At 33.7% G+C, this 17768-nt stretch overlaps 2 protein-coding genes across 2 annotated transcripts; one reads left to right on the top strand and one right to left on the bottom strand.

Annotated features, from left to right (window-relative positions):
• Positions 1 to 752: 752 nt before the first annotated feature.
• LOC145611207 (uncharacterized) lies at positions 753 to 12243 on the bottom strand. Its single transcript, XM_081666502.1, has 13 exons — positions 11864 to 12243; positions 11449 to 11511; positions 9647 to 10069; positions 7327 to 7398; positions 5582 to 5707; positions 5227 to 5439; positions 4087 to 4134; positions 3056 to 3211; positions 2466 to 2627; positions 1856 to 1949; positions 1653 to 1771; positions 1515 to 1559; positions 753 to 1377 (listed from the first exon to the last, which is right to left on the bottom strand). The coding sequence occupies exons 1-13, from the start codon at positions 12209 to 12211 to the stop codon at positions 1144 to 1146; spliced, it is 2103 nt and encodes a 700-aa protein (XP_081522628.1). The 5' UTR covers positions 12212 to 12243; the 3' UTR covers positions 753 to 1143.
• Positions 12244 to 14919: 2676 nt separating this feature from the next.
• LOC145610397 (large ribosomal subunit protein eL32z-like) lies at positions 14920 to 17514 on the top strand. Its single transcript, XM_081665742.1, has 4 exons — positions 14920 to 14976; positions 15779 to 15877; positions 16911 to 17092; positions 17188 to 17514. The coding sequence occupies exons 2-4, from the start codon at positions 15788 to 15790 to the stop codon at positions 17315 to 17317; spliced, it is 402 nt and encodes a 133-aa protein (XP_081521868.1). The 5' UTR covers positions 14920 to 14976; positions 15779 to 15787; the 3' UTR covers positions 17318 to 17514.
• The last annotated feature ends 254 nt before the right edge of the window (positions 17515 to 17768 follow it).

Below are 17768 nucleotides of genomic sequence, written 5' to 3'. Positions count from 1 at the left end.
ATGATGTAAAGTATTTAAACCTATCATATTATATCGCTTTTTTATATGATAGTGTGCTTTTTGTAATTTTATTTGTGAAGTTATTATTAGTAACTTGATATTTCTTTTATTGCACTCAAATTATTTCTAATGAATTGAAAGTATTTTTACCAAACAAAAAATATTTTTTTATTAAAACTTATTTTTACTAATTTTCTATTTTTTATTAGAATATGTTATAAATGGATCTCATTTTAAAGAATTTTTTAAAACAAATTTTATGATGGAAATAGTACTGAGTTATAAGATATTTATTGAAAGTTATAATTAATTTTGTATATATAAAATATTAGAAGTATATCGATAATAAATCAATTTACAACATTTTACCTTAAAAAAAATCTATTCAAAATTTGCGTACTTAACATCCTATGCGTCACAATAACACCTATTTGTCGCTTATGTGGCACGACACTTGCACTTGGCGAAAAATTGGAATGGCAAGTGTTGTTGTTTCGTGCCTGGCTACGACACCGTCTTTATATATTAGTGAATTGATATGCACATATCTTTTAGTCAATATAATAGTAATAGGGCCTAATATAAAGGGTTATACTTCAGTTATAATGCAATAGGCTAACATTGAAAGCCCATAGTAGGAGCCCTAGGAGGTCCTCAAAATGATCATATTTTTCAAATGGACTTTAAGATGGTCATCTATCAATCATAAACTAAAATTGGCCATTTCATTATATAAGCAATATTGTAATATTTGTGCTTTGAAAAAATCAGTACAAAAACTTGTTCTTTGCAACATAAAATTTAGCTCTAGAATATCTAAACATCAATGAAAAAGAATATCTTTACACATAAGAAATAATACAAAACATTACAATTTCGTTTACCAAAATTGTTTCTTTTCAATTGATCAAACACCCTAATACCCTATACAGTGAACACAAATACATTGACAATACATTCAACTCTTCTCAGCTAATTATCTTCGCCTGCCACACGAGATAGAAACTCTCTGATAGTAAATCTTAATCAGACCAAAAATTTCACATGATTATTCACTCATGTTATTGTTGTAATTCCTAATCTTACAATAATGTGATTCAATCTATCAACCTACTTTCATTTACATATGTAAGTAGATGGCTGTCAATATTTGGCAATCCCGGAATTTTGTGCCTTGCCTAAAAGAGATTCAATATCAGCAGTTATCAACCCCAAATTTTTGGCCGCGGCAAAGCCAGCATACAAGCCATCAACAGCTGCACTAACTATTCCTCCAGCAAATCCTGCTCCTTCTCCCACTGGATATAGTCCCTTCACATCTGTGCTCTCGAATGTTGTGCTATTTCGTGGAATTTGAACTGGAGAGCTTGTTCTCGTCTTTAAAAAAACAATAGATAAGCGCAAATCAGAAACAAATAGGGTCATTTCTAATTAAAAAAAAAATGTTGCAAATTGAGTAACGTATTAATTTGAACAAAATACAGATACTTGGGCACATTGATCAGTGAGAATACCTCTACTCCGTGTAAAAGAGCCTCTTTTGAGATAAATCCTGGGAGCTGAAATACAGAATTTAGTGAAGCTCAGAACAAAATCTGCATATTAACTTAAAAACAGAACATCATCATAATTGAAAGTCTGATAATGCAAACCTCTTTTTCAAACATCAAGATAGAATCCTGCAGAGCCTTAGTTATGTGAGCAGGAAATAACTCGTGGAGATTTGAAGCCTTGACTCCTAAGCGATAGCTTGATTGCGGCAAACACATACCTGAGGATAAATGGAGAATTATGATACTGAGCAGCAAAGGTAACACGTGAACGATAGTTGCAATAGATGCACAGAATTTTCTACCTGATGTTCGCTCTTCAAGAAAGTCAGTGACTGTCTGCACAGGAACCACAAAATTACCACCTCCCATTACAGCTGCTCTTTGTTCAAGTTCCCTCTATATTACGAAAAACTCGGCATTATAAGTATGGAGAAGAGGTCAAATACTCACCACCTGGCATAACTTCAATAAAATGTAGTGCTCGACACACTATATCAATAGAAGCATAGTCCTCAATTCTCATATGAATTAATAATGTTATCTCTGTATCCAACTTAGCTGAAGTTGCCAAATCCAAGAGTGAGAAAATGTCATGGCAGTTCTTCACTTGAATTTATCTTATCTGAGGTTATTTTAGGTGTGAATTAAACTCAAGAAGTCATTATCTACTAAGCCTGCTATCAAGCCTAATTTTTGTAACACTATCTGAAACTAATTTTTGTAACATTATCTGAGACTAATTTTGTAGCCAAAAACTATATATTTAGACCATCAAGCTTCAACAAGGGTCATTTATTCTCAAAGCATGTGTGAAAAGGGCATCACCGAAAAGAAAAAAGATTAAGGCATCACTTAAAAAATTGATAGATGTGCATTTGTCCAAACTAACTCATAGGATTAACAGTAGCTTACCTGGAAGTCAACACCTGCAAGGGCCCCGTGAAAATTTAAGCTCTCAAAGTCTTTCGATGAGACTGTAACAACAAGTGCTGAGTTAGCCCATTTTGATGAACGTCGAGAAAATGACATTCCATTAATACAGAGCTCTGATGGATTTGTACTGGTGAGAACAACCTGAATGTCATGCTAGAAAATGTTAACAATGGGAACTCATAACTAAGAAAATTTCAGGAATCTAATCACCAAGATAATAAATATGTCATATATAAAAAAGAAACAGAAAATCTTTTACCCCTTCATTCTTAAGAAAAGAAATGCCTTCAACCCCTTTTTTTTTTTTTTTTTTTTTTTTCTAATCAAAGATAGCCCAACCCTTTATACAATTAAGATAGATAAGGTTCTTCAATTCTAATCTATGGCTAATACTTAGTTCCCAATTGCATTGAAAATTTCATAACCATCTTAGAAAATTTCAAACACTTAACCCCATCTGTTTACCATATTTATATTTAAGTGGAGTCATTGTAAACATACAAATATATAATAAGCTACAAAGACATATCCTACTAAAATAATAGAAATAACTAGCGCATACAAAGTACCTGTCCTCCTGGACACATGCAAAAAGAGTAACAACCACGGGTTGTAGATGAATAGGAAGACTCTGCACCCTCTCCACTGAGATAGTTTGCAATCTTATAATCTGCAACTGGTACTTTTCCGCGTCCACCTTGAACTTCAGCTGCCAATGCAGCATACTGAACATTCACACAAAAAAATTCATCAACATGGCTCAAATATTACCATTTTGGCTTAATTGCAAGTGTGCTCTTCTTTGTTCAATATATACGAACGGAACCAACTAGTTATTTTAAAGTAGATATTTATGCACAAAACACAACTATGCAAATGCTGTAATACGGTGTCTTGTACATCAAAATACTAATCATGCTAATAAGCCACAGAGCCCACAATAAACAAGAATTGTAGAATGAACAAAATTTTCAAAGACAAATAAACAATGACAATATGCTCTTTTTACAATGAAAAACAAAAAATCAAACCGCAACAGCGACACCAGAAATAAGGCACTCAAAGATGAAATTTTAACCAAAATATGTGAATTATCAAACGATTTAATTTATATAATAAATGTAGGGATAGGGAAGCAAGTACCAACTGTCTACTTTGATAACTGAATGATATCTTATTATTTTCTAGTGATTACTGATACAAGGGCCTAAAAACTACAGCAATTTCACCTGTACCTAAAATCACACTAAGATCTTACATAGAGAGAATGCAATTTACAATTCAAAAGAGGAAATATTTGAAAGGTGTTTCATAAAATTTAACCAATCCCGAGAAAAACAAAATGCACATGTAAATAACTAAATACCTTAGCCACTGTCAGGAAATTTGCTATTCGGGCAAGTTTATGTTAAACTTAAGATGAAATATAACTAAAGTTACTTTCTCATAAGTTAAAAGTCATTAAAATTGCAGCTGAAAATCAATCATCATAAATTCGTAACTAAACAAAAGATCATTAATGTAGTAGATAGTGCTTTGAATTTGACAAAGAAATCAATGACAAATGAATTCACAGCCGACAAAGGACACAAAGGATTACCTGTATGCTGTTTATCAGTTGCTGGGGATGCTCTACTCGCAGGCCAATCTAGAAGAGGACACCAATAAATTAGTTCAAGGCAATAACTACTCTCAGGATTTGACAAACTGAATGCTAACAGCATGAGGATGTCTACAAATGCACAATCTAGCAAAACATGAACAAAACTTATGAAGATCAAAAAGCCTCATTAACAGCACTTTCAGCTGGCATACCAACAGGTCCAACTTCTCCCATCCCAAGGAAAAGAGGGAAACAAAGGGCTCAACAAGAAAAAATGATAGAATATGAAGGCATGACTTTCCCCATGGGCCAAAAATGGTGGAGTTGAATATTCTATCATGTAACTCTCAATAAGATTTTTTTTTTACCATGGAATAACATGGCATCTCACATAACTCAGGATATCCATGGTACAAACCCATTCATTATCTTGCTTAATTGCTAATTTGTAGCTTTCCCATATACCAAAAACAAAAAAGAAGAAAAAAAAAATAGCCTAGATTGTACAGTAGAAGTTTCCCACTACTGCGGCAAGTGAACAGGCATACACAGTAATCAGATCTTGAAGAAGGTCTACGCCTGATTAGGAATTACAACAATGAATGGAATTTGAGGTTCTCTAGGTAGGAATTCAGGGGTTCAGAATCTGAAAACAATGGTGGTCAGTACGCCTATGTGTATAGATATAACTTCACTCGTCCATTAATCATACTTTACATAAAAAAGTGTTTTTGCATGTATAATAATGCATGTGCACCATTACATAGCTCTAGTTGACCCAGGACCATAGCAGTTCTACATTGTCAGGACTCAGGATTGCACATGAGCACGTCTGTTCAAATCACTGCTCACTAGTATGTATGGCAAGACCCCCGCCCCCCAAAAAAAAAATAATAATAATAAAATTAAAAATAAAAAATTTCCCCAAACCAAAATCCAATAGCTACCATACTCCCTCACTAAGGCACAAATCCACTACAGAATTGTTAGTCATCCCCCCTCCCCAAACTATAAATAATACTCCCCTCAAGGATCCTAATCAAGTCTGAAGATAGCAATTCATATCAACTTGGTAACGTGATAAAAGAAAGAGAGGTTAGAGGCTGTATAGGCAAACTGACAATGGCATATTCTTACAGCAAAGTCCTTTGGGACCAAGCCCACATTGTGTGATAATAGCATCTGGTATACATCTCTCGCAGAGTGCCCAACGGCCAGAACAACTGCATCATAACTCAACTCCTGACTATGGATTGGTGGGTTTTTTGTTACATCTGAAACTTTGACTCCTTTAATAGTAGCACCCTCCACAAGCAGATCATCAACCCTAGTTCCAAATTTGATTGTGACCTACCGATATCAAAGAATAAAAAAATTAAACGAAATGAGAAAAAGAGATTGGTAGCACTAAAGGGAGGGAAAGGGGAACAAAATTGACAGAGAAACATATTTAATTGATTAAAAAATATCAAAAATAAGTCATGTGACTTACACCCAGGGCCTTCAAATGTTGCCTGAAACTACGAAGCAGAGGAACCAGCCTATCTGTCCCTAAGTGAGGCTTTCCGTCAATCAAAATACTTCTTGGAGCACCAAAGTGAACTAGTGTCCTCAAGACCTGAGATAGAAACAAGACAGCTTGCTCAGCTACTCTTAAGTCTTAAGTAAATAGTTCAATTCAGCCCACTCATAGTATGCAAAAGACAACAAAATCCTTTATTGCCTATGTTACAAATCAGTCAGAGTTTACTGTTTTTTAAAACAATATGCTATAAGGAATTTGACTGTGGACATGTTGATGCAATTTTAAAATAGTAACAGTTGTAAGTGAAATTGTACATTAAGCACACAAAGTTATAATGAATAATTAGGGCATGAAAGGGAATACATTGAAAGTATGCTTACATCCTTACAGGATATTCTAGGGGAAACAAAAGGAGCAACAAGAATAAGATATACTTGGGGGTGGGGGGAGTAAGTAAGCACAAGGAAATTAATCAAGCATATCTCCCTCTTTCCTCTCATCCACTCAATAGATGATCAGCTTCTAAATTATGATTGCTGATGGAAGTGTTGGTACTTGATCATAGGTTTCTGTAATAAACCAACCTTGGCGAAGAATATAGGCATTGCACAGTATATCTGTTAGGATTTACTCGGAGGGGAAGGAAGGGGGTAGTTTGTTCTATAATACAGGATTAGGGAGAAGGAGACCATGGCAAAAAAAAAAATTTAAAAAAAAAAAAATTGTGTGAAGTTTTAAGTCATCTCTTGGGATTGATCAAGCCACTGGAATGCTTGAAATCTATTGTCTATTCTCTGTAGTAGTATTAATATCAATCAAATCTCTTTCTTATTTCTTTGTTTTCTGCCATAGTTATGTTAATTCAAAACAGTTTATTAACTAATCACAATGCTTAATACTAATATGACACCGTAAGAAAGTTAATGTGTTCTGTATTAATAGATACAATAAAAGCTCAAATTCCGGAAATTGAAACGACCACACAACAAAGGAAACTATTGAAATTTCAAATCCATCGCCAAGAACATCTAAAATAAAATTTCAATGTTTTATTAAATCTCAATGATATGGAAATTTTGTGCATTCACTATTGGTTTCATTAATTATCAGCTTTACAGAGGATGCTGATGGTAATTTGAGGTAGTACCATATACTCTACAAGGCAAAGGAGAAGACTGGTCTATATGATAACAATTTCAATTATAAGCTGCTCAAAAGAACCCATAGATTGTATATTCATGGAACATATTAATTGGTGAAAAAAAATTGTAAGAAAGAAAGAAATGCTAGAGTTAGCTTTCACCCCACATCATTATCTGGAATTGACCAAACACATTACATATCTATTAGGCCCACATTTTGCAGCCTTGCATTTCCTAACCAGCATTCTTTTCCATCCATACACTTGATTGGGGGGGGGGGGGGGGGGGCAAAGGATGTTCATGCATAGATTTCTCACAATGAAAATAATCCTCATCCTTAAAGGGCATTTACTCACTAAGTACTAGAAAATTTGACATTAAAAGCAATGAGAAAAGATGGAAGAATTCAACTTTTCAATGTTAATAAATGCCAATTGAGACGGTTACTGTCATGATATGCCAGGATGCAATAGGTCAATGCTTGTTATACAATAAGTTAGCTGTCAGCCTGTCACAACTCTTAAAAGGTGGGATAGCATACATATGCTTCAACAGGATAGATTTTCTCACCGCTTGAACACTGTCACTGTTCTTCCCAATTCTTGTTACAAGCTTCCCGTCACTCCATGTACCTGCACCACCCTGCCACACTTAAGTACTTAAAATGGCTCAAATTCAAACAATACAGAATCATACGGTCATTTAGTGAAACGAAATAGATCAAAAGAACTAAAAATTTGTACCACTAAGTTAATGGTCAAGGATTCTTCTTATGCACAGACAATGAACTAAGCAAGAATTGGATCTAGTAGAATTCACGTATCCATTAAAAATTGAGCTACAATAGAAATAAAATCTAAAAATGTTCCTCATAACATCTCTACTAAGTTACAAACATAATTTACAATTTGCATAAATACATAGATATGTGTGTGCATCAAGTGATTTTATTCTTATTTTTGCCCCCCACATATGACTGTAATCATAGCCTGTCTATTTGTCTTTCGTGTTAATTTGCTCCATGGAGTTGTTATCACCTTTTTCTCTCATTTGTGTTTTATTCAATGGTAGGTGCTTTAGAGGTTCTGACTCCAGAATATTCAAATTTTGCTCACAAAAAAGCTCATGTGGAATGTAGATAAGATGGGAGACAAGGCCTGCTACCATGAAGCATTAAGTTTTGGATGTGTAATTGTGTGTTTCACCGCCTTCATTTTTGGTCCTTGGAAAGTTGGAAACTGCAAGAGGGAATATGAAGAATTGTATGGAAAGCCTCATGAACTGAGATTCCAGAGGCTGTACAACCCCCCCCCCCCCCCTCCCCTCCCCCCCCCCCCCAAAACACCCACACACACACACACTGACACACTCAACAAGTGCCCCAAGCATAGTTTCTGCCTTCCCAGATTAAGCTAAATCTTAAACAATGTGTTCTCAAATGTTAAATGAGCCTCATATACGTCATCAGAGCTTGTCCACCACCACAATTTCAGTCACTTCCACACAGAAGAATTCCAGGGTCACATTGACATGGACATGCAATTCCAGTGATGAGAAGTTGTTTGCAACTTCCCGTCCATTAGCTATCAGATATCAGTTTTGGAAGAAAGGGGATAAATCCCATAACTTGTGGAGAAGGATAACAAACTAAGTCTTAGTTTCCTTAGACTGCTTTAATTTATGCAGCAAAAGCATACTAAGATGTAAGATTATATGATTAAATTTTAAAGTCCTTCAATCAAGTCAGATTGTGTTCAACTTCTGTGGTAACATTTCATAATAATTATTTCCCTCGGCCTAGAAATTTTCTTCCTCCATGCTCCATGGCTTTGGCAATTTTGGTTTGAAATTCTCAAATGAAAATATGTTCTTAGTATATTCTTTTTGGCTATAGGGTCTATATGTTTATGAGTTTATCCTCTCTAATTGGCAATAATATTCTAGTTGCTTGTTGTGAAGCAATAAATCGAACAAGAATTATATAACTAGTTACAGCAATTGCCGTCTGTATACTTAGACTATCAAAGGAATCATCCTTCTCAAAATTAACAATCCAGATTCCAGACTTTGTTAAAAAAAAGCACCCTAAGACCTAAAATCAAAGGTACGACCCCTCTCTAATGTGCAAAAAATCAATCTTAGTCTCCCACCGTAGGTCACTTATGCTAGAAGAAAGATAGACAGCAGAGGAAATATCCTCCAGAGTTAGTTATGAGAAGGATAATCTAATTATTTTATGGAAGTGTTTTAGAGTAAAGAGCAAATCCGACAATTGTCATTTGGCAGGCAATGAAAAGGGGTAGGCAGCATATTGAGGAGTTTCGAATTAAAAAAATGAGAGAAATTGCGACTTTGAAGAGCACTGACCTCTCAAAAGTTAGGCTGTATTTGGTGATTCTCATCTTGATTATGATTAATACAATCATATCTTACTGTTTTCCCTAATTTAATTTGTATTTTCCTTTTTAATCCTTCTAGATCTTATTAATAAACTACTATCTTCAGTTGTAGTAAAAGGCTAAGGATCATCTTGATTCTTAACATAATATCCTTTACCAGCTTGTTAGATTGATATTCTTCTTCTAAGTTCTAAGTAATTGGCCCAATGGAAATATTCTTTAGATAGTAGTGCAGGCAAAGAGCCTTCCACCTTGGAAACCAAGATCATCAGCCCTTCTAGCAAACTATCTAATTTTCAGCTAGCACAATCGAGCTCTTGAAATGCCTTTGCGATCTAATTATTGGATACTATCTAGATTCAATCGTTAACAGGTCAAATGCCTAATAAATATACCAACAGATTACTATAAGCTTGCTGAAAATTGTAACAGCAGGGTTTATAGGAGACAACAAATGCCACAAAAGACAAAATTTTGGTTGAGAAAGTTACCTCCCCATAGCAAAAGTTGCTTTCTGATTGTATTATTCGGCGAACTACCAATGCGCCTATGTCACGTCCCCTTTGTTCTACTGGTTGACCTCGTTCAATTAAGGTAACATCAGCACCAAGCTCTCCAAGCACAAGAGTAGCAAACAAACCCGCAGGACCACTTCCAACAACAGCAACTTTTGGTTTGTAAGATGGAATATTGCAGTGACTATCAGTATCCCCTACTACTGTACCTTCCAGATCCTTCTTGCAGTCATTTAATAAACTGAATAAATCACCAACAGCTTTTTCTTGGGGAATATGCTCAACAAGTCCAACCTTAGGCTCCATTTCAGAGATGAAGTCCCATAACCGAGGTTCAAAACTTAAGAGCTTCTCGACATTCATGTCAACTGTGTAAACAAACTTAGGTGTTTTCAATAGCTGAAAGAAACATGACGATAACACATGTATAAGTCCAACGATAATCCAGATCACCCAGGGCAACTCACATGATATTCATTTTCAAGCACTATTTACCTAAACCACGCTCACAATTTAAACATGCGCAAATACAGAGCCCTAGAAGTGCACAGATTATCGAGATACCATAGCATCATACTGAGAAGAACACATAGTTAAGAGCACAAAACCAATAGGTAAGAGAGCTCTAGGAACTTTTACATGTTATAAATCACCAATTCATCATCAAGAGATGCCTAAAGTTTTCGCAAAATGAAAAAACAAAAATTAAAAAGGCCTAACATGCACCATCTTTGGAAGTATGACAGCATAAAGAAAATAATAGCTTCAAAGGAGAAAATCGTCCACCAACAGGATAAACTCAATTTCTGCTAACAGCATGACTTCTATACATAGGGTTTAAATGTTGTAACAACACCTATGCAATCAGAGGCAAGATCTAGTTTTACCTTATGGTCCTTATCTAGAATTTTTTCTTGCAAAACTTAAGGGTACTACTCCCCCCATCCCTTAATGTTTGGACCATTTTCCTTTTTAGGTCGTCCCTTTAACTTTGCCCCCTATTAATTTTGGTTGTATGGGGCACAACTTTACTCCCACAACCACTACATTTAACCCCACTTTTCTATCACATCAACTCCTTTTAACCAAAAAATTTTAAAAAAAGATTTAACTCTACCCCTTTGGACTTTTGAAGCAAATAAAAGGAGATAGAGGGAGTAATAAATAAATTACCGTAATCTATAGATTGGAATGCTCAAGTACAAGACAAACAAATCATGTGTAATGCCTTAGGCCCAGCTAGGGGTGACAGTATCAACACATAGGTTACAACTAACCACACCACCAATTTAATTAAAAAATTCCTAAGGGGCTAAGGAAGTAAAGAGCTAACGCAAATAGCACTTATATTATCTGTGCAGGGGATGATTCGTATGAGGACAAGAATGTGCAACTTACGGAATCAAAAGTAACCCATCATTTTAGAATTATCACTTTCAGCCGTTTCAGGCTTATCTGCAAATTAGATCATTCTTGAGCGATCAGCCACTTTATTGAGGAACTTATGCATCACGAGTTCACTCAATCATAAAACAAAAGCAATCTACATCAAAAAAAGTTTTGTACTTCATGACCAGGAAAATCATTGAGAAACTCTCCTAAACCAAAATGTCACAAAACCTCCCTGCTCCTTGCCCCTAAAATTACTCTCTAAGCAGTAAACAACAGAAATAAAATGAATGACACACCTCTAAATGGCTAAAGACTTTAATACATAATCTTCTCCTCTATAAAAATTTAAGTGCAAGATATATGTAAACCATTTAGGAAAATAATACCTTTCGCGCATCAAATGATTTTCTAACCACTGTAAACGCTTCTGCTGGAAGCAAAGAGGCAACCTGCAAACAAAGATTTAGCATCAATACACTCAAACACTTATATTCACAAAGTTGAAACAGGATAACTTGTTTGCACCAATTTAGCATCATTAACACACAAATTTCAATACATCATCATAATAATTACTTCTTCAAATTTCAAATCCCACAAATAAGCACCTAAAATAAAACTAAACTTCAAAAATCACAACCCAATATACTTCATTTTTCTCAATTGCATCAAATAAACAAGGGTTTTGCATAACATAGCTACAAAAATAACTACATAATCCAAAATGGTACTTCATTAAGTTATAAATTTACGACAAAATCACACGTTGCTCGGTGTAATTAAATGCTCAATTCTCCTTACCGGGAATTCAAGAACTTTGGCAATTTGTTCAAGGAGAGCATGAGAAACACCAAGAAAATCTTTACCAGGGTCTTTATCAACTTCAACACCAAGTTTAGATAATCTCCAAAACCCTTCAAATTTATCCTTAACATCCATTTTCGGTTTATGAATTTGTTTGAGCTTCTTCTTCTCTGATGGGTAACGGAACTTCCCTGTTCTTTGTGACCTTTTTGCGCATCGAATTTCGAGGCGTTTGGGTGAGTATGAGGTGGGAAAGGAAGATGGGTTTGAGAGGAGAGAGAAAAGATTGGATTTTGGGTTTGGAGTGAGTGAATGTAGGGAGAGAGAGCTCGAGGAAATGGACATGGTTGTTCTTGGGGAAGCTCAAAGTTTGGTGTTCAAATGTTGCAAATTTGCAATTGTAAGGGGCTTTTCACTTGATAAGGTTCAAGATTTGCAAGTTGCACCCCTCCCCATTTTTCCTTTGGCTCTAAATAATACGAGTAGTATAGAGTATTGCCCATGTGCGCAAAATAATACTTCGTACTTTGTATTTCATACTACTATAACTTTAAGGCATCACCTGACAGGCTGACACCTGCTATTAAAGTATGAGTATTTGTGCAAAATAATATGTCACTGTTCGAAATGGGATGAGCACTCCAAGCCAACAAGGCGAGCTTACCTTGATTAGCTCTGCATTAAGCTTGATCCACAACCCAACATGCACTTAAATGTGTTGTGGTTACCTCATGTTCATGTCGCACGATGTTTTTTTTTTATGTATGAAGAAGTCTTAAATTGATAGCTTGTGCCTTAAAATAAGATCAAAGTTTTAGAATTAAAAAATTGACAAAATGGTAAGACACTTATAAAATTGTTAAACTGTTATATGCTTCATGACTGGAGTAGTATTACAACAAACTAGCCTTTTGGCCCGTACAATGTACGGGTTGTTACTTGGGTTAATCATATTCATAGTAGGTATGCTTTTATACAAAGTAATTGTTTCATTTCTAAAACTTAAAAGAAAAAATAGTGAGAACATGAAGGAATTTAGTTAGATATATATACATGAAAGAATGTGGGATATGAAATGACATATTAATTTAAATTATATTTAAAGTCTAGGATATGAAATGACATATTAATTTAAATTATATTTAAAGTCTAGGATATGAAAAGACAATTTTTATAAAAATTCATATGTTTATGTAATGTATACTAATTAATTGAACATTATTTTATTATGGTGAAAATGAAACACTTTATTTTCTTACTTGAATTTGCAAGTTGCATTAAGATTTAAATATACATATTAAGAGAGGTGTCATGTGGCATATAGGGTGATGAGTGACTTGTGAATTGTGATGCCATGTGTCATATGAAAAATTTGTGGTTTGTGTTTTTAAATACTAAGTATAGATAAGTTTTTTTTTACAACAATTAAGTTAAGACAAGCACTACAATTCACAAACATTCAAAGCAAATATAGATGAAGGAGCTCCTTCATTATACAACCGGTTGTACATATAGCTAGGTAGTATGATTTTTCTATTTTTTTTTTCTCATTTGAAATTAGCAAATAACAAATAGAAAGTGAGAGTTCTTATTGTATCATTTTTTTTTAGTAGTGGAAAAATGAATAGAGAGATAGGTAAATATTCCATATTGACTATTGAGATGTGATAATGTGATATAATTGTCTTATCTTAAATATCCAAGTATTAAAAAGTAAGAGTATACTGATATTTGTAATATGGAGACGATATCAATATATCAATATATATATATATATATATATATTAAAACTCATGGCAAAGCATGCTATTTTGCCATGTGTCACCGATTTTGCCATTTGGCGCCACATCATATGAGCCCATAAATGATTGTAAAACTCCATGCATTAATAGTATTAATGTTTAGTTTAATTGAAAAACTCTTCATGTGCATAACACCCTATTTAAATTTCCCACCCTATGTAAATTTCCCTTTGAATGTAACTCCTAAATAATTACACAATAATAAAAATTGTAAAAAAATTAAAAATTATTCCATTTTTTGTGCATTAATTAATAAAATTGTAATTATAGAATATACGAGTTGATTTATATATACATATATTACAATTGTGATTATTTTTTTTAAAAAAAAGAAATATTACAATTGTGATTATTGAGTAATATTTTTTTTGTGCATTACTAAGTACGTAGTGTATATATTGACATCAAATTTTTTGATTTATCATTTAACCTATATTTATTAATGCAAAAAGATTGTTTTTATAGTCAAATCAGCTCATACAAACAAAAAAATTACTTAAACTATCACCTTTTTTGAAAAAAAAATAATTATAAACCACTTAAACTCTTAGTGACAAACAAGCCAAAAAATATATATTTTGATTAAAGTAATAAATTTATAATGACCCGGGGCATCGCCCGGGCCAATAGCTAGTTTATTTTCCTAAAAACGAATATGGCATAATATTTGTGAAATTTCTTGAAAGGCAACATACATAAAATACAACGGAAATATTTCATTTGAAAAAAAAAGGGAATGCAAAATATTAATTGCCATATTTACCACCTAGTCACCTATGAAGTATTTATGGATAATTGACTCAGTTTTAACTACTTTAATCCATTTGTAGTACAGTGTAATAATTTAGAAATAAAACAATAATGGCCCGTCCCGCTAACCTGACTCGGTTCAGTCCGCAAAAGGTGAGGGGTTTAAACAAGCTTAAAAACACATTTTAGCTGACTTAATTCGACCCGAAAAAACCCATAAAACTCGTTTTGGCCTAACAAATTCGACCTTTTTTTTTTTTTCGGGTTTGAACATGATATTTTATACTAAGGCCCGACCCGAATTTCATTCACCTCTACAAAAAAAATAATAATAATAATAAAATAAAATTTGCAATGCCGTAATTGAGGCCCAATTATTTAAAATTTAAAGAGCCCATAACTAAAAATATTATAGGTTTAGTTCAGGCCCAATACATTAGCCCACTGCTAAAAAATTAGGGTTTTAGTCCTATAATCCCTTCTCATTACCATTCTTCGTCTTCTTCACTTGTCACTCTGCGGCGTTTCATTTTTCTCTCTCCTCTGCTTCAATCTCAGGTTTCTCTCTTCTTTCTTCTCAATTTCATGTTTGATTCTACATTTATGCTTAATTTATGTAGTCATTGCTGTATTTCTTGATTAATTTTGGTTTAATTCTTTTTAATTATTGTTAAAATGAAGAAAAATCCCTTTTTTTTGAATTTCCTGTGTTGCCTTGAAGACTTAGAATTGAAGATTAAGCTGTAGAATTTTTGCTTAATTTTATGGGATTTGTAAAATAACCCTATTATTGAGTGTTTGACGACCTAATTAATCTTATAATTTTGCAATTTATGATTTTTTTATATTTATTTTTTCTGCTGTTTCAACCATATTTAAAGATCCTTTCATTTTATAATTTTGGCTTAATTTGTCAGGCTTTTAGTTGGAATCCTTGGTAAATTTATTTTGTGGTCTCTGTTTAAACAATCTGAAGTAATTGAGATTGTAATTAGTACAATCTTGCAAATTATTGATTATATAATAAGGTTGTATTTTTATTTCAAGTCTTCAAGCTTCATTGTTGGTTCATGCTATGCTATGCTATGAGCGTGTTATAGATTTAGATTATCCATTTGTTTGCTACTACTAATAAATTGTTAGAATAACCTTATACTCTTGTTGAATGTATAGTGTTATACGCTTGTTCAATGTATAGTGTAAGGGTTTGTTGTTAATTTAATGTATGTAATATAGGCAGTGATTGAATGAATAGTGCAACTATTATATGAAAATTTACATGGATTAAACTATTAAACGATGATATATATCTACTCGTATCAATATTAATTTGTTCGTATGTTTTTGGTTAATTTTGTAGAAATAAGCAATGGCGGTTCCAAAACTTGATAAGAAGATTGTGAAGAAGAGGGTCAAGCAGTTCAAGAGACCTCAATGGGACCGAAAAATCTGTGTGAAGGTATAATATTACAACAAAGTTTTTTTAAAAAAATGTTGTTTTTAGTCAATTCCTATGTTAAAATGGTAATTTTATGCTGAGTGGTATAATTGTTAAGATGAAGTTCGTACCGAGTTGGTTTTAAATTAATAGGCTAGGAAGATTACTAGATATTATTTGTTTGGCTGGTTGCTTAATTATTCATAGCCTAGGAAGATTACAAGATACAATTTGTTTGGTGTAGATTAGTGTATTGGTGATCTATTTGGCGTACAATGTGTTAGTGATGAATTATTATGGTATATTACTGATTAGTAATGACCTATGAGGCTATGAGTGGTATATAATGATGGTGGCAAGTTTTTTGGATTGAATTAGAGGCACCCTGTTTATTGATTTCTTTTTTGTGTTGTAGACTTGTAGCTGATCTCTTGTATCCTAATGTAGTACGAGTAATAACTTATTAACTACTGTAATATTTGTAGTTAAATCTGTATCACGGGCTAGTAAATATGTAGATGGACCTAAACACAAAAGTATGGCATCCTTGTTCTGATATTCATGTATGAAGCTTGGACCTTGGTATTCAATTATGACCTGGTCTAATGTTGAAGTCTTAATTTTGGTAGTTTTTTCTGTATGTGGGTTGGCGCTAGATTAGTCATGTCTTCAAGTCTATCCAATCTGAAACTTTTATTAGGCTGTAAATGTTTTGACTTGTGATGCATTTGTATGATCTGTAATTAAGCATCTAAGCGGTGTATCTTAAAATGTCACTCTTAGCCTCTTAGGTGCTCATCACTTGTGTACATTATTTGATTTTTCCACCCAATTGTTATGCAAAAGTAATCTAAAGCATAATATTATTTGTTGTTTACCCACTTGTTTGGGTTGAGAGATGTAATCATATACTTGTTTATATGGGGCTGTTTCTTCTGAGGGCAGTTATAATGCAATGTGTAAAAAGAACCCTTGCTTGTGCCATTTAACTCTGAAGTTGTTTATCAATTTTGTCTCATAATTAATTAATCTCTGAATGGATTGTACCTTGCAGACTAACTGGCGTAGGCCAAAGGGTATCGATTCACGAGTGAGAAGAAAGTTCAAGGGAGTTACTCTTATGCCAAACATTGGCTATGGGTCTGACAAGAAGACACGCCACTTCCTCCCCAATGGCTTTAAGAAGTTTGTTGTGCATAACGTTGGTGACCTTGAACTTCTGATGATGCACAACAGGTAACAGTTTGCCCTTTATATTTTGACTCCTTTTGCTTTCACACCTTGCTCTCTCTTTCATGTATTTGCTGACTGGTACACATTGCCTATTTCAGGACTTACTGCGCTGAGATTGCTCACAATATCTCAACCAAAAAGAGAAAAGATATCGTCGAGCGTGCTGCACAGCTTGATGTTGTTGTCACCAACAAGCTTGCAAGGTTGAGAAGCCAGGAAGATGAGTGATCATCATGGAACCCAAAAATTTTGTTTACAATAGATTAAGAGGGTCTGGACTTTAAATATTAGGCAAGAACATTAAAAACCGTTTCATGTTTTAAATATGAAACTCTTGTGTCTTTTATTGCTTTAATTTCAATTCTCTGTAGTTGATGTTTCTGACTTGTTTTTGGAAATTGGAGATTTATTTTGTTGTGTTGGGAGCCTAATGTGTAATAGGGAAGAGATCTGGGGTAGTTTTAACAATTGGACTAAATCATGTTTAGGAATACAAACTATTATTTGAGGGGATTTTAATCAAGTACTCGTGTCAAGGAAAAATTGGTAAATGGTTAAAATGAAATTAAGAGAGTGGACTGTTTTAATGAATGAAAAGATAAAGATGGTCTACGTAGTACATGATATCAGCTTCCAGGGGATGATTGAGTGTTAGAAGCACACGATGAAGAGTGTGCAA

The sequence above is a fragment of the Chenopodium album genome, chromosome 24, assembly GCF_948465745.1.
Source record: "Chenopodium album chromosome 24, dcCheAlbu1.1, whole genome shotgun sequence".
Lineage (NCBI taxonomy): Eukaryota > Viridiplantae > Streptophyta > Magnoliopsida > Caryophyllales > Amaranthaceae > Chenopodium > Chenopodium album.
Note: the sequence above shows the minus strand (reverse complement) of the source record. Positions and strands in the feature narration are given on the sequence as shown.